At 40.9% G+C, this 23063-nt stretch overlaps 1 protein-coding gene across 2 annotated transcripts in view; it reads right to left on the bottom strand.

Moving 5' to 3' along the window:
- The window catches only part of naaladl2 (N-acetylated alpha-linked acidic dipeptidase like 2), a 376461-nt gene that overhangs the window by 200081 nt on the left and 153317 nt on the right, over nucleotides 1-23063 (bottom strand). For both annotated transcript variants that reach the window (XM_080474206.1, XM_080474205.1), the window contains one exon: nucleotides 1810-2077. In XM_080474206.1, the coding sequence (XP_080330332.1) occupies nucleotides 1810-2077 (268 nt within the window). The remainder of the gene's footprint in view (nucleotides 1-1809; nucleotides 2078-23063) is intronic.

Here is a 23063-nt window from a genome sequence, read left to right as displayed (position 1 = left end):
TCAGCATCAACCGAGTCTTACCTTTGAAATGCATAATGTGTGTGAACTTCCTGTCTGGAACGGATGGCCTGAGGCGATGCTTAAACAAAACTCGCGCCGTCTTGTATTTATATAAGTACACTAATCGCTCTTGAACATGACCTATCACAAACGCAAAAAGAGATAAATGCTAAATACAGCCGAGTTTGAGCCTTTTGTGCTCTCCTGCATCGGCGCTCTGAGTTTTCCTCACATGCACCTCGTCCTGATTGGGCGAGACGCTCGACTTTCCCCGACGTCTCAGGAAAGTTTTCTTGCCTGAAGTCATACCGCTCTGCTCAATTCAACGGCTCGAGCAGCCGTACCGCCGTCATACATCTGGCCGCTGGATGTCTTTGTGAACACTTTCGCATTCCATGCTACCTGACCCCAACCAGTTAGTGACAGCTTCACTCATACCAGTAAAACCACGAGGGCCTTACATCCGATGTTCTATTTTGTTCTTTGTAAAATCACATTCTTCATATCCATCTCACATGAATTAATGACACTTGATGTTGCATGTAGATTACATTGTCGGCATTGTACGCAATCAATTGGGGGGAACAGAAAACAACAAACAAATTAAAAACTAGAGCTACACTCGGTAGAGCGCAGACCTTCCCCAATGCCACATTTGTTTGAACCGAGTTAGAATCGCTAGCATGATAGCCGTTAGTTCATTCCGATGCTAACTAAGTAGCTGAGGTAGCTACATCACTGTGAAACACTGAGCAGGGACCGTCTCCATGGCAACAGACATTGAGCTCCTCCATGAGGTGCCTCTCTCATCCGCATTGTATAGGACATTTTTTCACGTTTATTTATTTATTCTGAAAAAATTAGCCGTTAACGTCCCAAAATCTAATGGATGATGACAAATCATCCCTGAAAGTTTCACGCAATCCCGGTGAGTAGTTTTTGCAAAAACTTAGTAAAATACATACAAACCAGTAAATAAATACAGATGTAAACATAACCTTCTCGGCAGACTTCGTCGGCGAAGGTAAACATGTAAGATTTGTGGTGAATGGTTTTGTGAGACAGGACTGAGAGAAAGGTAAAGCTGTCTCCTAGCACCATTTGATTACCACTCTCTTTTTGTGTTAAAGCCTGAATAAGTAATAGAAGATGAGATGAGACTTATTTTCATATTGTGTCATGATTACATTAGAAGGGGTTGCTTATCTTCCTTACTCAGTCCTTAACTTGACGCACAAAAGACACAAAAGGTTGTGTGGTGTTTAGATTCCATCAACAAATGCCCAGATAAAGCATTCGACAAAAATAATAATTCCTTCTCTTCTCTTTTCTCCTTCAATTACTTGTAATCTTTGCAAGGATTTAAAAAGTTTTCATAATGACAAGACCAAAAACGGCTTTACGTTGAGAAATCACAATAAAGAAACACATACTCAATAAATAACCGGTTCATCACCACACAACAAATTTAAAGTCAGAAAGCTCTTATCACAATTCTTTTCCACCCATCTCTTGGACATTTTACTTGAAAGAGATTAGAAGATGCCAGATTCTGTGAAAACATCAACACTGGCATACATTTGGCCCCTTGAACTGTGCTCAGAAGAGCTCTAACATTTAAAACAGACGTCACAACCTCGGGCTTCGACCTTTGCCGGTGACCCTTTGCTGGCTGGTAGCCCGTGAACCACAAACACTGACAAAAAAGATGATGATGAGGGGGAGGGAGAGCGTGACCAGAGTTTAGGAGCCGGAAAGGTTAAACCAGCTTTGTTTCTGTAAATGTCAACGCCAGATGATGGACAGTACCTGCACACTTCCCACAGACGAGTAGGCTGCGTAGGAGAGCGGCTCCTTTGGCAGGTCATCTGGTCGGTGTTGGTCACATGGGATCCCGCTGGGCAGGAAACACTGGTGACTTGACGAATCGGTGACGGTGTTGGGCGTGGAACCGGGCACGCTCAGGAGGACCGTGTGATTGGACAGTTGAACGCTCGTCAAACCGAGTCCCACCCACTGCTGGTAGAGGTACCTGGCTCTGGATTCTTCACTGTCATCAGACAGACTGGAGAAAGACCTGCGAGCAACAGACGGTGGATGGTAAGGTGGATCACACACACACACACACACATATATATATATATACACAGGTGAGTCTCAAAAGATTAGTGTAACAGGCCCCGGAGATAGAGTCTGTTTAACAGATAAATTAGTCCTGTAGAAATAAGGAAAGAGTATGAGACGGACAACAGGCTGTGTTTCCTTCCCTCGTTTCTGCCCGTCTGCTTTATTTCTTTTGCATATCGATGTATTTCTGTTAAACATATGCAACACACATTTGTTATCTCTTTCAACCAATTTCATCAGCTTGTCTCGAATCGAACTGAATAAGATTCACGCATCTTTCTTCAAATCAAAAGCTTTGCAATAACATGAACAAAATCTTTAACACCTGTTAAACGGAAATAATGGGAAAACCCATAAAAACGTTAGCAATGCTGGTAAAGTTGAACACTTTGAACACACAGTAATTACTCAATAACATGAAAAAAATGACAAATTGTGAATTTTCCATATGTCTAGGGATGTCAAGGAAGCTTACAAAGTTAAAGTAACTGGAGCACAGAAATAAGGTAAAGCAGTCATAGTCTGCTTAAAGCGGCCTGCTAGGCTAATGCTAATTAGCATTAACAACACGGACATTCCAGTCAACATAACACTCATTCTCGCACCAGACCTACTCTAAACTTCAACATTTATCATGATACAACAAAGTATAAAAGTTGGTTGGGCATCATTTGTACTTTAAGATGTGGACAAACCTGTAGAAATCAGGAAAAAGAGTATGAGACGGACAACAATTTGCGCCTCCTTCTCTCAGTCTGAAGAAGGGTCGTTAAACACAATACGCTGTCCCCAGGAGCCCCCTACTGGCATCATTTGGGAGTACATCCAAAACAAAACTTTACATATTCAAATTAAAAATGCTCCCATTTACAGGTTTTTACATTTTCCAAAGCGACATGAACAATATCAATAACAAAAATGTGATCACGCATTTCTGTGTCACATTAGAATATCTTGAAAAAGTTCATTCAGTCATTTCAGACAGTGAAACTGATTTTATAGAGGTTCTTTACAAATGCAGTGAAATATTTCAAGCTTTTATTATTTGTAATCTTGATGATTATGGCTTACAGATAATGGAAACCTAAACTTCACTGTCTCAGAAAATCTGAATATCACATAAGTCCGAACAAAAAAACAAAGTAGTAATTTATGCAAAAAGACCAGGTATTGAGTGCATGGAAATGAAGATCCTTTTCAGAAGCCCGACATTTGTGCTTAAAACATCCCTTTGTTGATTGGTTTAATTTTATGAGATACTGAATTCTGGGTTTTCATTAACCTGCAAGCCATAATGATCAAAATGACAAGAAACAAAGGCTTGAAATATTTCCATCTATGTGTAATGATCCTATATAATATATGAGTTTCACCATCTGAAATGACTTTTTTCACAATATTCTAATTATTTGAGATGTACCTGTACTCGTCAATCACATGAAACTGCAATTTAAATCCATCCAAGGATATTTGAGTATTATATTATATGTAGTATATTGGCGATTCTATTCCTTCATAAGCATTTACATACGTCATACCTCCTGATCATATTCAAACACGAGGGTAGACTCTATTTTTCTTTTCAAGTTCAAAAGTGAAAACTCACTTCAAGGCTGCTCCTCCACCTCGCGCCGCAGTCAGGAAGCAAAGCACAATACTCGTTCAAGTGACATGCGGCGCTGCAGCTTTTATTTAACAGGAACTTCAACTGAAACCCTACATTTACTGCCAATTGGCTTGCCTCGCAGGACACACTTCGTTCAGCCCTGATCCCCGGCTCCCCTTTACGACTGGGGTCAAGTTACGACACAGACACACACATTTCTTCTCCTCACAGCAGCTAAACACACTGGTGTGAATATTAAAATCGCACTGTGTTGCAGTGTGACGATGCCAATTCATGCAAACCGTGTCGTTTTTTTTGGCCGGTCATTTATACGAGGCTGCGGTTCAGGAGCCAGAGAACAGGAATATTCGGAGAACGGGCTCCACACGGGAGGAATTTGAAAACACTGCTTCGGCTTTGAGGTGTGCACGGGCAAGACACACGTTTGCTGAAAACAATGATGTCACTGGCGAGTTAAAGCGCCACCTATAGTCCGGGCATAAGTACCACATCGTTTTGAGTCGTTTTTATGGTGTCATGTGGACGTAGATATTTCCTGCACTGACACCGTGTGGATGGAGCCCATTTAAAGGGATCATTTTATCCAAAATTCACTTCCTAAAGGTTTTCCAACACCAACAATCGTCCCCATACCGGGAACGACGTCCCAGAAGTGAAGACAGTCTGTCCTCTCTGTCCCTGGCTTGTTTCAGGTTTTAAAAAGTGTGTTGCTCCAACCAGCCAATCAGAAATCAAACCCTATATAGTGTCACCGGGGGGTTTAGCCAATCCCAATCAAGGTAGGCCCTCCCTTTGACTCCTCCCACAATTAGGCAGCTCTGCTCTGGCACATGGCACCACGAGAGGAAGTACTTCCTCCTCTTCCCAAGATGGGCATGTGTGGGCGGAGCCAGTCCAGCTCACACAGACACAGCAGATTCTGAATGCAGCTCCTATGATCCAATATTCAAATGGAGGAAAAACAAGGAGGAGCGAGAAACTTAGAATACTGAAGGTTTCTGGACCGACCAGACCAGGAGGAAGAGTTTGAAAAGCGGGGGGATATGAGATCTTTAAGGAAGAGGAGGAGATAAAAAGATCATTTTGGCTCATGTGGACGATGCCGAAGGCGCCATTTGCACAATGTTTCAAATTAAAATGCAAAGCTTTCACAGCGTTTTGTGTGTGTTTACACAACAATGGTGCTCAGAGCCACTGAAAGCTCAACTTTGTGAAAATGCAAAGACTATTTCCATGGAAACAGGAAAACACAACTTTTTGAAAATGGCTCCCAAGGTGGAGCTTTTAAAAAAAACACTCTGTGAACGCAACCGTTATGGAACGCTGCTACTGCGTATGCACACATTAGCCGTAGTAAAAAGTTGTTCTGCACATGCTCAGTAGATGTATAATAACAGCAGTGTTTCCTCTGTGGTGTCATGACTCCCAGTCCATATTCTCCTGGGACTTGGTACTTTTATTTTGACAGTCACCGTAGTAACAATCCAACTTGGTGGTCCGTCCACTAGAATGTTCGCGTTCTCTTGTTGTTAATGTTTATAACATATTGTTCTCTGCTGCATGTGTGTGTGGTTTCATTACAAATACAAACAACAGCACCCACTAGTGACCCAACTGAAAACTACATCATCTTCACTGTTTCGGTCACTGCTGTGTAAACGGACATTGTTTTCAAAACACTGCCATGTAAACGCAAATGCAAGAAATATGCTTTTTCACTTGAAACGTCATCGTGTAAGCAGATCCTCAAACTGAGAGGCCGATCCAACAGCCTCTTAAAATACATCATGGATGATCAGAATTGGACAGTAAATAAATCAAATTGAGAAAAATGTGAATATTTTTCTGTGAAATGAAAACTTTTCATGTAGTAGGAAACCGTCTGCAAATCTTGAGGGAGAAATAATTTCGATTTTCCTGGATGACTCCACTGTGGCATAGTTTGTGCTCACCTACTGAGAACGTGCCAAACCAGCGTTACTTGGTACTTGTGAGTGTCAATGAAGGTGGCAAGTTTACAGCTTCATTCCAAGTTATTTTCTACAGATATAGTGAGGAGCACACCTCGATGTTGAACGAAGACCTGCACGAACTTCTCCGAAATGATCTTTAACGTTCGGCGTGTTGAAAAGATCTTCGCGTTAATGATTTAACTGCAGTTCAAACATTACAATGCAATGCCAATAGTCCAATTTATTCGTGTCTTTAACAAAAAAAAAAAAAGAAGCTTGGTGAACTTGTGCTTTATAGCTCAGTGTGTGTTGAACATGCGCCTCTTTTTTTCTCTCCCACACAAACGCTAAGAATCCTCCCAGGAGCTGTTAGTCTCCGCCGTCTCTATTGTCCTAATTGCAGGAAAGAGACGTCAATAAAATTTGATCCAGACCTTATTTCAGTCTCCTCCGCCGGTTTGTTTGGTTCCTGGTGTTTACTCTCTTTATTGTTTGGACTCTGAGAGGACTGGACTCCAGCAATAAAGACGTTTTGCCAGATTGCACCGGCTGGTATTTCCGCCTCTTGGTGAGAACAAACAAGTCATTCAGCCTTCAGAATTACCCGAGGCCTGAAAAGGAGAACAGATTCTTCAGTAAAAGACACATGCTAAACAAGTTTGCCACTATTTGCTTTGGGGAAAAAAAGTACCTTAATCACTTTTTAGTGGGTAATCTTTGTAGTACATCGACCTCCTGTTTTTACACAACAGTCTTAGCAAGTGAAAAAGCTCAACCTTTGCTGCGTTCTGGCTGTCCGCTACAAACGACAACAAGGCTCGAGCCCCCGAAGGCGAAACTTTTTGAAAACGGCTCCCAAGGTGGAACTTTTGAAAACGCTCCATCTCCATGGAAACGGGGGTGGGTGAAGGGGTAGTGACGGTCAAATGAACCTTCATGAAGCTTCATGAAGCACTTTCTTTATTTTCTGACTCCACCAGAGGGCGCTATTGGTTTGACGATGGAGGCTGAAGGACTGGCAAGTGAGTTTTCAAACATTTGTTGAACAGACAGCGCCATCTAGTGGCTCCAGAAAATAAAGACAGTGGTTCATGAAGCTTCATTTGGCCATCAATAATATTAAACCCCCCCAAAAAATCTGAAATCCAAAAACAGTAATTAATCCTCCCTTTCATTCTGCCATCACTTTCTCCATCACTTAAAAGTTTACGTCTGGCTTTTTTCTTCTGCTGCTTATTAGAGCGTGTTGAACAACTGAATGATGCGTCACTGCCCCAAGTGGTGGGAAGCAGCATCATGTTTCTCTTTTAATGTTTTTCTTTTCTTTTTTTTTTTACCAGAATTGTTCCCACTTCTGTTTAAGCAGATCTGCTTTAAATACATTTTGTGTTCATTCCACTTTTCTCTTGCAGCTGCCATATATCACAAACACTGGCGGACGATCACTGATATCCTTAATTAATAACTCGGTTTTGCCTTCCTTTATTATCTGTTTTTTTTTTTTGTTCATATTATTATAATTTCCCCCAAGATCTAAAACCTAAATTTCTCAGAAAGAACGCATCGTGTCTCATTTCTTTACAAAGACAGTGGTCACTCAGAGCAGTGAGCCATGGTACCAATGTGCAATATAGTTTAGTAAAACTTTAATGGATCCACATTTCAGCCTCCACTAAACCTGTCACTTCAGAAGGTTACTCGCCCATCAATACCCCAGAGAGCTGTGTCCTGTAAAAAGAAGATCCCCCACCTTGACATTTTCTTGCAGCCAATAGGATTGAGCATGGACACCGAGTACATTGATATTTATTTTTCAGTGGTATAATTCCAAAAGAGACAGTAGAGAAACTTAAAAAAAAGAAAGAAAGAAGAAGAGACTGGGCTTTGTCACCAAGCTGTGCAACCTTTTCCTATGCTGGCAGAGATGCTGTGATTGTTTTGAAGTGTTAATACGAGCCGCATTTGAAGCCTCGCGACTGTCTTTATCTGATGAGTGGATTGAATCCTCTCCTCTGAAGCCTCCGCACCCCACAGAGAGCCATGGAAAACTGTTTACTCAAACTTCGGTGAGTGCCATGAAAGATTTTTCTTTTTTCCTTCCGAACTTTCATTTCTTGTCTCTTTTCTCATCTGAGCGTTGATTAATTCTTTAGTCGCTATACTGTTGACGAATGGGACGAGGGAATGACGTGTCTTTTCATCAACATTTGAAACAGCAGTTCAAACACTGGTTCCAAACTCCCAGGCTTAAATTTCTGTGCAAGTCAAATGCTTTTGCATAAATAAAGATGAGAAATGGCTGCTTCAAAGTTCAGAGTTGCCTTCATTATTACCCTGTTGCTTTGAAATACAAATAGGCAAATTAACTTTGGAAAAAGAACCATTTGTGGCAAAGATTTGCTTTGTGCTGTTAGTGCGTTTTATATTTGTAAACTGATTTTGTCTGACAACTATTACCAGATGAGAAGATTATATATATACTATATATATATGGATGCATGGAATCATTAATTATTAAATATACTTTTTTTTTTTTTTCCATTAAAGTCTGATCAGCAGGAGACAAGAGAAAGCTTCAGTGATGTCGGTGACGCTGCAGTAAATACCAGTGACATCACTAGATATTTTGGTAGTATCTGTCTTCTCTGCTGCAGCAGTTTGTAAATTCCCTGCACGCTGTTGGAACATCCGGCCGCTCGTAGAGAACAACGTTATTTCTGCTGCCACAAAGACAGATAGTGTAGATTCAAATGAGCCCGGTGCATATTGTTGATTGTGTGTTGATGACGTTTCGTTAAAGAGTTATTGATGCTGGAAGTCCAAATCTGTGAAGATCTTTCCAACTTTAACGAACTTAAAAAGTTACTGAATTTCTCTGTCAGGCGTAGCAGTTCGGTGTCGGGTTGGCCCACGGGTATCTTGATATTGGCATTCCAGCTATTCCTTTTGAGTTCATCATGTCCTGGTTGGTTCAAATTGCAGCAATAAGAACTGCACTGACTGCCTCATTGTCCAGTCCCGTTGCAGCAGCATCCACACACATAATACAAGTTACAAGTCAATACATGTGGTCATAATTCCCGTCCAACAGTTTGATCTATTAGGGAGGGATTGAATATCTTGCCCTCGAAGGTTGACGTGTTGGGTGTAGGTAAGTCGGATAAGGATCTCAGAACTGTGATGAGGAACATGACATTGTTAAATAACCAGAGTGTGATGTTCTTCAAGTCAACAGTTTTAATCAGTTACTCAAGTTCTCTAGTATTCAGCGTCTTCCAGTGATGGATAAGCAACCACGATTCATTATGATTCGCCGAATGATGCTCGGATCCGGATGGAGCCAATATTGTTTAATAGAAAAGTCCACACTGGCTCTGCTGTGGCATGTTGCTACAGTGGTTTCACTTACAGCAAAAACAATATTAAAAACAATAATAATCTGACAGACGGATTACCACAAAATATGTGAAAACACTGCATCGTCAGCATAAAGTGACTAAGTGATTAAGTGAAAGTGTTGTTAACCTGGGGAGGTCACTGCACCAGGTTGCACCAGAATAATAGAATAGAATAGAATAGAATAGAATAGAATCAAGACAATGGAGTGGGTAGGACGTGCTGTCATGGAGATGTTGATGTAATGGTCCTACTTATTTGAACATGGTTACACACTGTTAATCACTCAGGGTTGTGTCCCACCACACAAAACCGGCCCAGCAGGAGTGGACTTCAGGCTGCTGACTTGGTCTCTCAGATCCATTCAGACTCCTCAGGGAAGGGCTGGACCAATGAACATGGTCTATATGGGATGTCCGACTACGCCATATTAGCCTGGTGGTCACAGTGTGTGATTTGAGCGATGTCGGAAAGTATGGCTTAGTCTCTATCTTTGGCCCGCCACACTCGGTATATGAGCCTGTATGGCCACGGCTGGCAGCGACTGAGGATAATATATTCCAGCAGCACACAGTTATTTTAATAGCTCATCCAGTTGTTCGGGAGACAATTGATTTTCTCAGTTTCCGTACACATTAGTCACATTTCATTTCTCTCATCCCATTTGCATTTGTCACATTCTAAGATGTGGCGCCTGCGCCCCGGCTCCACGATAGGAAATCTTTATTCGGCTGCCAGGCCACACTGTTGAGGTGGAAGCTAAGCGATGACAGAGGCTGCCAATAAAGGTGATTCAATGCACCACTGGCTCTTCTCTGCTGTACAAGGCAGAAGATGGAAATTAGAAAAGCTTGTCATCTGGTTCAATGACTGATACCTGGACCAGAGTAAAATACAGTAGTACTATTGAATAAAACAATAAAGATTAATAATCTGGAACAGTTTTTTGTGTTATGGATACCTTTACTTATCCACCAGGCCTACTTCAGTCATAAAATCTAGTTTGAACACAGGCAGTGGAAGTGGATATTAAGTCTGTGTTTTGTTTGGAGGGAAAACCAAGTTGCCAAGTGTAAGAAGGCATAATGTTCAATCCAAACACTACTTTATTTGTTCAGTTCATTCTTAAGTTAGGAATTTCAGAAATGTAGATTATTAATCAAACAACACTGAAATTCATTGTACACAGTGCTGCAGTTCTTCCCATCGACACAGAGCCTAAAAAGTAAAAAATAAAAATAAAGTTCACAAAAACAGAACATTACATGCAAGTACAATATATTGACTCCTACTCCTCCTTCATAAATGAACGAAAATTCAAGTTTAATTAAAGTTTCTCTTCCACTTAAGAATCATATTGGTTAAACATATTCACACGATCTTTATGTAATGTAACAATATTCATTATGTATGATATTTAATTAATTAAGTATAATATTATTTCTTATGTAAACACATTATTCAAGATTAGACAAGATTTAATCAAAATGCATGGATGTTTCCTGGACTCAAAAATAAGGAATGAAAAGATTTGAAACATTAATTTAGTTGATTGCCGTTTTTTTTCATAACTGACTTTAATGACACCCAGAGCAAATACAAAATACGCTGATTGAGCTGTAAAGGTTTCTTTTTAAGTTTTAAATAATATTTTAATTACATTTTTCATTTTGATGTTTACATTTTTTTTTTTTTTCAAAATTTGTTCGGAGGCTCCTATTTGTAAATAATGCCATTTGCTACTTTGCTGCAATGACAATGTTTTTATTTTTTTCTATTTTGACTTTACTGTTTCTTAAAGAACCTTGTTCATTGTGTTTAGATAATTAGAATATTTCACAGTTGGAATTCAATTTGAAGGAATCTTTATGCATGCAAGTCCTTCCCCACTTCACTCTGGCTTATTACAAATTTGGCGATAATCTTTTGTTGCATTTCTTCATTTTCCATTAGAGTGGCTTTTACATATATTTTATTTAATCCTTTAGGTTTAAGTGGTTCATCACAGTTAATGCCATTTAAGACGTTCAACACTGAGCAGCATTCAGACAGAAGAGGAGCAGCGAGTCGGCCGTGAGCGACGGCCATCATGTTCATAGAGGGAAACGTCTCAGTAACTTGATTTATAATAGATTACGGTGTCTGGTTTTGTGTTCAACTATTTGTAAATGGCAAAAGAGGGCCCACAAAAGGTGTGTTGGCCATAAAATAATGGCAGCAGCAGTCAGTGGAGTTTGAACAGGCGGCATCTAACATGCAAGAGACGTACGTGGTGGCAGTGGAAGTGTCTCGGATGATCGATGCAGAATTGGAGAAGACAAAAGTAAAAATGAAAAATGCAGAAGCTGCAGGCATAAAACACAAACTCTTCCAAGCATTTTACCAAAGGCCTGCTTAAATCACATCATTGCACAACTCACAAATCGAGTTTCTCCACAAGTTCCCCAGAACTGGAAACAAACAGTCCTTCCAGCTGCACCATTCAGACACAACTCACGGTCCTTCACAAGGAAACAAAGGAAATACATCAAAACAAAGGGATGAAGAGCAGCATAGCGCGTAGAATAAATATAGTACAAGTGTTATCGAGACAGAGGTAATAAAGTGAGTTAAATCTATGGTTTATTGGAAAGCCTGAACAAATCATCGCGTTATAAGTCCTGATTTAAAAGAAGTGAGTGTGTCAGTAGTGCTCAGGTGTTCCTCAGGTGGGGAGCCCAGGAACTAAAAGGGAGACACTTTACCAGAAGTAAGCTTTTGAGGCCAATCCTTTGACACACGGGCAGCCGACACAGGGACTGGAGCTCAGGAGTTAATGAGCTCCACCCTTCTAAGGCTCCGTTCACACAACAACGTTCCATGTGACGACACCAAATCCGTTAAAAACAAGTGGTGTGTTTCCACTGCAGCTGCAGACACACTGACAACCACGCAGTTGGTATGCCGGAGCACGAGAACCAAGAAACTATACAACTCTAGATAAGAGAAACTATATATATATATGAAGTTCCGGTACTGCTGAAGAGAGCAAGGCAGTTGTATATACTGTAGATAGATAGATAGATAGATAGATAGATAGATAGATAGAGAGAGAGAGAGAGAGAGAGAGAGAGAGAGAGAGAGAGAGAGAGAGAGAGAGAGAGAGAGAGAGAGAGAGAGAGAGAGAGAGAGAGAGAGAGAGAGAGAGAGAGAGAGAGAGAGAGAGAGAGAGAGAGAGATAGATAGATAGATAGATAGATGTATGAAGTTCCAGTACTGCTGAAGAGAGCAAGGCAGTTGTGCGTAACACCGCAGATAAATGAAGACAGAGCTGGGAGACAGACTGACTTTGAAACAAGCAGCACTCGTGGAGTTGCTTCTCGCTGAATGTAAAACGAGGTCCAGCGGCTCTGCCCTCCCCAACGCTGCTGCATAGCAATGCATACTCACACAGACGGCACACACACTGTAGAATTAACCTCCAACACGATCGTATATTTGGCTCTTTGAGACCTGGTGATAGCAGACCTCCAAGAATTAAATGAAAAGGGAAATTTGCTGAGAAGAAAAAAAATTAATAAATCAAGCCGGTGAATGGAAATTATACTCTTCAAATAAGAGGGTCCGAGATTACAAATGTTTTAGTCAATTAGCTTTTACGTCAGTGTGGTCTTTCTGGTTAGGAATAATTTGTTTTGTATTGTCTTTGTGCACACGAGAACGAATAAATTAGTGTACAGCAAGACCACAATCCATTGTGGCATGTGTGTATGTGTATGTGTGTGTGTGTATGTGTGTAGGTGTATGTGTGTGTGTGTATGTGTGTTCTATTAATTGACAGTGTCAAAAATTTCACGATGACGGATTGACTACACTGCACAGCTCCAAGCTCCAGCTACGATCAATCGAAATGCAGCTGAACGAGACACAATGATCAACAATAATAAGCGGATATATATATATATATATATATATATATATATATATATATATATATATATATATATATATGAAGATTAAATTAAAGCTTCAGCCAATAGATGTATGGCTATTGGATGGAGCTTACCAACTAGATTGCATTGTTTATTCACCAGTGGAATTTCCACATTCTTGTATTCAGGTATAACCACACGTGGCACACGTTAACACCATCTTAGATCTCTGCTTTGTCAAAAGATTTCAGTGAAGCAAGTGATGGAGACACCCATCCTCGCCAATATACGAAGAGATGAAAGTGATGTGTAGTGTTAGATTTTATGTGCTTTTCTTTGACATGTGCAAATATCCTTTTGACAACTCAACTTTATTTCTAGAGCACTTTACAAAAAGCTAAACCCCACAGGTGAATTAAAGAAAAACTGAATACATGTTTATCGTACAGATGTACATAAATCATATTGATCAGGGGTTTCCTTGTAAAACAATTTCACTTGCTTGCGATTAAAAAAGTTTGTGAAACTGCCACAAAAACAAAACATCAAAAAGAAACAGCTGAATATATCTCGACATCCAGACAGGATTGGAAATGTGATAATGGAGCAAAGTATTTATACTTTGTTGTGAAGACAACATTTTGTCAGAAATATGGATTTGCATGTTGCATTAACTTAAGAGCCATACAGATAAAGAGATAAGACACAAACATGGCTGACAGCTCGCTTGCTGCTTAAAATCTACACAATGGGTTTGGATCAACATTAAACACGCCGAGGACTGCATGGGAAAGAGTATACTTTTCCAGTCGAGAAAGAAGCAGCTAAATTTCTCAACCACCCACACAGAATACATTAGTTAGAGCAAAAAAAAATGTTCTTAAGGATGGAAATGTGCGGGGAGGTCTGACACATTGAAACAAGCAGACAAGCAGATGCATATGTGGAAGTGAAAATGCAGAGAATATATGATTTATCTCACAAAGTGGGAGGAACAGGCAAACTGTGTGTACACATTACAGTGCGGTGGTTTTATGTGTGAAGCTGGAGAGGGCCGCGATGACCACTAGATGTCCCCACAAAAGCAAACAAATTAAGATTTTTTTTTTTTTAATTAAAAAGCTTTGTAAAACATCTCAAGAGAAAATGGTGCTGCCTAATTGTGGGAGGAGTCAAAGGAAGGGCCTACCTTGATTGGGATTGGCTAACCCCCCGATGACACTATATAGGGTTTGATTTCTGATTGGCTGGTTGGAGCAACACACTTTTTAAAAACTGAAACAAGCCAGGGACAGAGAGGACAGACTGTCTTCACTTCTGGGACGTCAATCCAGGTATGGGGACGATTAGTACTGCTGGAGAACCTTTAGGAAGTGGATTCTAAATAATATGACCCTTTAAGATTCCCAACCTCCTGAAATGTATAATATATCACTCCGAAGCAAGGATACGGCAGGAAAATGGTAAGGCAAAAAACAATCTGTGAATCTGTTGGCTGATTGGCTCCATCGCCTTATAATGTTGTAATAGAGAACCTGTTAGCAACAAGAAATGAACAAATAAAAAACACTCTCAAACTGTTATGGTCGTGCTTTTTTTACTTTGAGTTGGATGCTAAATGTGCTAATATCACTCAATTCATGTGTCTACTGATTGCTGAATAGGCGGTGCACTGTGAATCCATCAGCGCCTTTTCATTTCAATCAGGTTTCTGCTGAGGCTGAAAACGGCGCTAATGAGGGAGAAATCAATATGAAATAACAGAGATCCTGTGGGGGGACTGAACCGTTAACTCTTCACTTCTGTCCGCGTGACAAATAACCACCTGTCTTTTACCAAATCTGCAAAACCAAGCAATCCTGAGGTCTATTGTCAGGTGTTGTGATCACAGGCAAAGGATTTAGAGGACAGTTGTTATGCAGAATAGTAAAATAGCCATGAAGCAGGATGAGTAGGATCTTTTAACTATAAAGTATTTTTATCTATGACAAAGGGTTTCACACCAGATGTGGGAGAATAACAAGCATTTGGTTGGAAACTTCAAGGATTATGAAATAGTACTGCTGAGTTAACCCACATCTTTAACTTTGGAGGGAAACAGTTGTCAGATTTCTTTGTGGCTTGTGACAGTCTCCATATGTGCAAAGTGTGTCTGTGTAGAAATGAGAACCTTCATGCAGATTGAAAAGGTAACCAGTGCTTTTAGCTGCGGAAGTCTGGTCAAATAACAAATATTTCAAAACACAGAAGAATTGTTTTACTGCTGTCAGCATTAAACCCTTCATCAATCCAAACCTCTTGACAGCAGACTATGACCAGAAGGATCACTATGATCACACCTGGTCCATGACAGGTCCAACAGAGGCCCAACTACATCTTGTCCAGTTTTATTTTGCTGCGAAGACAATAAGTATACAGGTACCATACTTGTAAAGAAGTACTTTTTGTGGTGGTTCTATCCATAGATTGTTTCCCTTCTTGCTTCACTGTATTTGAGGGAGACACTTTACTCTCTGTCCCACTTCATTGACTCGACAGCGTCTTCCATAAAGAGAAGACAGAATGTTTGATACACCAAGCTTCTGAAATACACTCTTCAGTCCCAATGAAATGATTGACATGTTTGGTTTCTAAAGGAATTTCAGAAGTCTTTGAGCTACTGTACCTTTTTGAAGGGGTCATATTGTGCAAACCTGACTTCTTAAAGGTTCTCCAGAAGTACTAATCGTCCCCATACCTGGAACGACGCCCCAGAAGTGAAGACAGTCTGTCCTCTCTCTCCCTGGCTTGTTTCAGGTTTTAAAAAGTGTGTTGCTCCAACCAGCCAATCAGAAATCAAACCCTATATAGTGTCATTGGGGGTTTAGCCAATCCCAATCAAGGTAGGCCCTCCCTTGACTCCTCCCACAATTAAGCAGCTCTGCTCTGGCACATGGCACCACCAGAGGAAGTACTACATCCTCTTCCCAAGATGGGCATGTGTGGGCAGAGCCAGTCCAGCTCACACAGACACAGCAGATTCTGAATGTAGCTCCTATGATCCAATATTCAAATGGAGGAAAATCAAGGAGGAGCGAGAAACTTAGAATACTGAAGGTTTCTGGACCGACCAGACCAGGAGGAGGAGGAGAACAGGAGGAGGAGGAGGAGGAGGAGGAGGAGGAGGAGGAGAATATGACTCTTTTAATTGATCTAGCTATCCTGCACATTCAGTTGATAAATCACAAACAAGTTAAAAGTGGAAGGAGAGATTTGACATTCTTTATGTCATTTTGAATGTTGCCAGGATGTGCTACTCGCTGTCTCCTCTGTGGTCTTATGAGTCTGTGTAAGCCACACAATCAGGAAATAAGTAATCAGTCACTAAATGAATCAGACACACACAGTTAAAAAGTGGTTCTTTGCTTTTGTGAATATTTTATGAGCTGCTGCTGTATGTTAAATGAACACACTGCCGGTCTAAAGCCGGCTCCAAAGATAAAGGCACAGCTTTCTATTGAGCACTGAGCACGACCATCTAACACTTTAGAGCATCACATTAAATGATGTGTGGCGCAGCTTTACTGCGGTCCGCTGACTGGGCAATGAGAAAGCTATTTTCCATTTTTTTTTTTTCAGTCCAGTCAGGTGATTGAAATCCACTGTGGCTTGTAATGAAAAAGTCTATATACCTCAAAGGGCCGAGGCTCTGAGGGTCATCAACATTTTTAACACACAATATATACAATGGCTTATCAGAGATTTGAAAATTAACGGCATCCAAGATAAGTCAAACATTTAAATGTACAATGTCGGCGCTGCTCTTTAACAACGCCATCGGCTGGGTGATGCAGCCACAAACGGAGGAGCAACAACGAGGGATCAGATGGACCCTCATCACAACGCTTAAAGACCTACATATCGCTGATGACCTAGCACTCGTCCCACACACTCATCAGCGCAAATAAAAGACAACTTCCTGTTTCAAGGCCTTGCACAGCAAATAAGCCAGAAGGTCAATCAGAAGAAGAGAAGTCGTGGCCCTGAATATTCACCACAGACAACACCAGTCACCTTGGCAGCCCGGTCAGACATGACGCTGGAGGAGGGTTTCATATGACCCAAACACATGTTCCACAATTTCCAGAGTACAGAAGACAACGTGAAGTCTCGCCGAGCACGCTATTTACATTTCACACGCCGGTCAGCACCAGGGTTGCCAGATGTGACTCACTGTTTCAGCCCAAACAAGGTAAAACCCAAACACCTCAATAAAAACCAGCTCAAATCTCAGCCTGTGTAGGAATCATGTTAAAACTGTAAAACTATTATATGTGGAATAATGAACACGTCATAAACACACAAATGCAGGAAGTAAAGTTAAAAGGTCAGAGAGTTTGGGTCCACAACTGGGGGATACCCTCCATATCTGGCAACACAGGTCAGCCTGTAGATTCGTTTTCAAGTGTTTGATAATTATGAGCGACAGAATCTAGACGGCATGAGGAGGAAAGAAGAAGGAGAATGAGGAAAAAGAGAGCACTGCTTTTATTCTGGCGGAGCTGCTTCCTCAGGCACTTGTCCGTGACGTCAGTCACACGTAAATGATGAAGCAGTCGCGTTTAAAAAAATATCTGGATTGGTACCACATACCATTGATTCCTGTGTCTTGTGTGAAAAAATATCTGAATTGGCGCTTTCACATGCAATCCAAACAGGATGTGAGTCACTGTGAGTAAAAAAACAGAATTGGTTTGCTTTTCCCTGCAGTGTGAACGAGGCTTAAATCTCCAAGATTACCAGTATCTGTGATGCAAACTCAAAAGAAGCTCATGTAAAAATTATTATTTGCTTAATCCATCAGTTGTCTGTAAAAGCTTTATGCAAATCAAGGCCCAGTTTATGCAGTTTATTTTCTTTGTGTGTTTTCATTGAAGAAAACGTCTGCGTTTACATGGAGACATGTTGAAAACAATGTTGGTTTAAACAGAAACTGGAGAAACGCTGAAAACAATGTACTTTTCACGTCAGGCCACTAGTGGGTGTCCTGGGCTGCTTTTGTAATGAAATCACACACACACACATGCTGTAGATAACAATACGCTACAGTAAGCAGTATACAGACAGTCGTCTGGACAGATGAACGAGTTGGATTGTTATGACGGTGACTGTCAACTATAAAACTAATAAGTCGCAGGAGGAGATGAACTGGCGGCCCGGTTTACATGAAGACGCCGACCAACACTGTCGTGTAAATGGACACACGAAAGACCGCGAACGTCTTTCATTTTCACTTGAAAACGTCGCGTGAACAGTGCCTAAGTTTGTTTTGTTGTAGGATCTCAGCCAACATTGACGAGGGCAAAAAAACCAGTGAGCAGGTTGCCACAGTCCGTCACAGAAATACATTCACACAGATTCAAGGACCACATTGATTGTGAACACTAGTTTATCAAAGCCGTGGTTAACGCTGCTTTTACCAATTTGTTTTGGAATTAGCTTCAACTTACAGTTCGGGCCTCTACACCTTTTTTTTTTTCTTTTCTATTTTCCTTTTGGTTACTTTAGTTGTCGAGCAAATGCTAAACACTGTACCATCCAACCGCCAAGCCAACATTTTATCTTTCCAGTTTTCACAAGTGACATGCAGTTATTTGTCGCATGAAGAGAAATAAAGAGTTAACGGCGCGGTCCCACACAGGGTCTCTGTCACTTTGTATTGATTCCCGGCTTATTAGCGCCGTTTCCAGCCACAGCATCCACCTGATTGAAGTGAAAAGGCTCTGATAGATTCACAGCAGACTGCCTACTCACTAATCAGCAGACACATGAAGTTAGTAATACGAGCACATTTAGTATCTCAGTTGAGGTTAAAACAAAAAACAACACACCAGTATAACAAGGGTACACTAGTACCAAGGAACACTGTCGCAAACAGCACATAGTTCAGGATCACTGACAGCAAACCGCCTACACAGAATTCTACAAAGAAAAGCCACAACATTAGTTTTTTTTCTTCTTCTCCGTCAAGCTTCAAATGGATTTATCCTGAAAATAATACCAGGGCAACCTTCTATCTAGAACAGTCCAACCCAGGTTCAGTCTGCCAATATGAACTGCAAAGCAACCAACAGGCCTCTGATGTAATCACCAATTGTTAACAAGCGAATAGGATGTTTCCAAATCCGCTCAAAATAACTACTATTAACAAACAAATGAACAAACAAGTCCAGATATTTGATAACTGTTCACTTCACTGTTTAAAGTAGTCAAGCCAAGTTAGATGATTTGACAAATATGTTGAATTGTGGCGACTCTGGAAACGTGTGAATGCAACAAGCTGAACATGAGACACACTTCAGCCTTCATTAAATATTTGTTTTCTCTTTTTGTTGGCAAGCATTCATTGCGACATCATTTCTTATGTGATCCAGTAATAAGGAAAGAATTCAAATTTCTGCACTTGTTCTGACATGCAATTTCTCTTTTCTCCGCCCAATGTATAACTGTTCAGAGTTATTACCAGAAAATCACTTTAAATAGTGTAGAGAGAGCTTTTCACCAAGAGTACACACAAATTATGTTTTCTACTGCAATGAAGTCAAACTCATTACAGATGGTGAAAAGACTGTTGCAGCGTTTGATTCACACCATTTTTCCCGCAGCCCAGTCCGCCTGATCACTCAATTTATGGAAGGACTGTTTAAGAATAACATTAGCGATTCAACACAGGTCTTTTTTTCCCCCCTCCTCCAGATAGTCTTGCAATTCCGTGTAAACAAAATCAATCTCTCCTCCTTTCTCACTTTACCTCGCTCCATTTACTAGGTCATGGCGGATCTCTAGCTGTGTGTTAATTGGCCCGGCCCGGAGTGTTGGCATTGATTATTAACCCTTCAGAAGATCCCAGTGGGACAGCTTTGAATGTTGAATACAATCACACCCCTAATACATTGCCCGGTGCAGCGTGTTGCCCCTCCCTCGTCCGATTTCTTTTTGCTCTGCTTCTTAATGCCATGTTTTCTTCCTTTCCTGTCTCTCCAAGGCTAACCCAACCCTTCATCACCTTCGACAAACCCTTTAATCTCACTTAGTGAAGGTTAGCCACGTTGTTGAATCCCGTGCTTTTAAAACAGCAAACAAAAAGCACAAGATGTCTGGAGGGTCTTTAACTTCACTCACGGTTTTATTTTTATTTTTTTCGCAGCTGGCTGACTTTAGCAGCCAAATGTTCTTCTTGTTCTTATGGGAGTACGCAGGGTCTTTTTCAATTACTGTGAAAGAATTAGTAGAAATCAGTAATGAATTACAACATACACAAAGGCAAGCTTGCAAAGTGGTGGCGTGTCAGGCTAAAGACAAAGACAATTGGTCAAATGGGAAACTAAGAGTGTACCAAGAGCGTTAACATAGAACATGGCTGCATTGAAGTGATGGAGAAAATTAGAGCTGAATTCATCTTTAGTGTTGAAAAGCTGGTGAAAGAAAGCTGCATTTCACATTAAGTGTAGTATGACTTTTTATTTCTTGTTATTATGCAGGGTGTGGCGGGGGTAGTGTCGCTGAGGCTTATGATGGTAAAAATGTGCGTCCCTCAGTAGAATCAACACAGTATTTTGAATATGCTCCAATGACTTTGTGAGATTTAAAAGTCAGCGGTGAATGGATTTCACTTATAGTACTTTTGCGTCATATTACTATCTAGTTCTACTTTGCACCAAAGTGCTTCACATTCATCCATTCACATCTTCTACGCCCATGCCAGCGTACGTGAAATCAGTATTATATATAAACAGATTTATAAGCTAAAATAATAACCCCCGTCACTGCACAGCCTCACACAAATGCAAAGCGTATTTCCATCCAGATTGACGTGATTGCACTTGTGCACCGTGTGTCTTGTGCCGCTCATTAACTATCTCATTCACACCGACACCAAAGACAAACTGACAGACGTACATGATGAAACAGGGATCCCGTAATTTACAAAGTTGTTGTGGGTAAAGATGCACTGTATGAGTTCAGCCCCGAGGAGTGCGTTTTCTGCTGTCGCTCTCGCTCCCGCATCATGTAACTGTTCAACCTCCCACCGACGTTGTCGAGGCACCGCGTTCACCTGACTCTGTTTGAAGTTGGCGCATCACCCCCGGGTCATGCAAAACATTAGGCATTATGATGAAACCTCAACATGCACGCATGCGCACGCCGGTATGCAAATTCCTTTTGAAGGAAACACAGCTGAGGGCGTCGGAGAGGCTGATAGGGATGCAGCTCTCGACTCTCCGAAGCCTCAGATGTTATGCAGCTTCTTTCTATCACACATTCACAGCAGAGTAACACCGGCTATCAGCATCAGCCCACAGGTCGCTAACTTGTCATGTCAGGAGCTCAAAAGTTTAAAAATCAAACATGATTAGGAACCATCTTTTACAAAAAAGTTCATTTTTGTGATCTAAACTTAAAGAGGGGGGGTTGAGTAAGATGGAAGAGATGGAAATGTAATTGTTGAAGTTACTCACTCCGATATGTGAAATTTGTTTACTAGACACTAAAACCAAGGGGCACATCAACCTTCCTTTGTATGACCCTCTATACCAGGGCGAGGCCAAACAGTCAGAACCCCAGAGCCACAGAAATGACGGTGGTACTACAAAGAGCCAAGTCATACAAACAAACTCCCTCTCTCACACAAACACAAAATCAAATGAAGTGAAAATACATACATTATGTACACTAGATCTCCATATGGAATTATAAGGGTTAGACAACAGTTGGCAAGGCAAGGATTTACAGTATTAACAGGAATCGTTTCACCCTCAGCCACACTAATGCACAGGGACCGTCTGCAAACTGTAAAACAGCAGAGACAGAGACTAAAAGTTATATATCTCTATCAAATCAAGTGAAGGCTGCAGCGATTTTGGTGTCACTGCAGTGAATACCAGTCACGTTATTAGGTATCTTTGTGGTATTTGCAGTAGTTTGTAATTTGCAGACAGTCCCTGCACTCAAAGCCTGCTGCTCCAAAGAAAACTACTTTTGACAAAAAAAACGAGAAAACAAAAGAGCTGGTAACACATGGCCTACCTCAAATTGATAGGAAAGAGGCAATGTTTGTTTGTTGATGATATTTCATGAAAGAGTTATTGATGCCCGGAACTTTACCGAGCTGCTCTCAGCAGGTGTGTCTGGGTCTAATCCACCAATTAACTCCAACTCCTTCACATACCTGCTCCGTGGGGCGGATCTGAAGAGGCTCTGGACCGGAGTCTTTGTTTACTTGCCATTGCACGATTTAAGTAGCCCGCCCTGCCATATATACTGTAATTGATGTACGGCTGTGATGAGGGCCAGGCTCCGATGTAACGTATCCAGTTTGAGGTCAATCTGACCATGTTCAGGCTATTTACATTGCACTTCCTGTTCCGTGGAATTTTTCCTGGAATTGAATTGAATTTTTCATCCTGGTAAAAATGGGTAATTCTCTGGGAATAAAAGCTGCAAATATAGATGAAGATTAAACACTTCAAATCAGTTTAAATTAACTTAAACACACACAACCCATTGAGTTCTGTTGGTAATGGTCACCTCTGCTCCTCAGTGTCAGGTGCTGCGTCTCCATGGAAACAGACATAACTGGACCTAATCTGCCTGGCAACCATAGTTTTAGGCAGAAATCAGTGTTTTGGGTGTCCATTTTTTGACGAGTGACCAGTGGGGGTGTATGGTTGGCACACAAGTGTTTTTATACAATCAATATTACTATTAGAGGCGAAGGATAAAGTAGTCCCTACTAGCCAGTGGGGAGACAACGATAAATATAACTATAACTTCAAACTCAAAGTGCCCCTGTTAGAACATATACATTTAATTACAGATGTAAGGATTTCATATCAATCCACACGTCACTGAAACGTTCGGGGCTCAAAACGTGAAGCGAGCTGACAATCACGAAGTTTCCATAAAAAGGGATGAGACTCAAAAGAGATACGACTCAATCATTTACTCCTGAATCCTGCTTTTGAAAGAAGGGGAGTTTTATATGTTTAACTGAATTTAAAATATTTAAAT

The sequence above is a fragment of the Lipophrys pholis genome (genome assembly GCF_963383615.2).
Source record: "Lipophrys pholis genome assembly, chromosome: 10".
Lineage (NCBI taxonomy): Eukaryota > Metazoa > Chordata > Actinopteri > Blenniiformes > Blenniidae > Lipophrys > Lipophrys pholis.
Note: the sequence above shows the minus strand (reverse complement) of the source record. Positions and strands in the feature narration are given on the sequence as shown.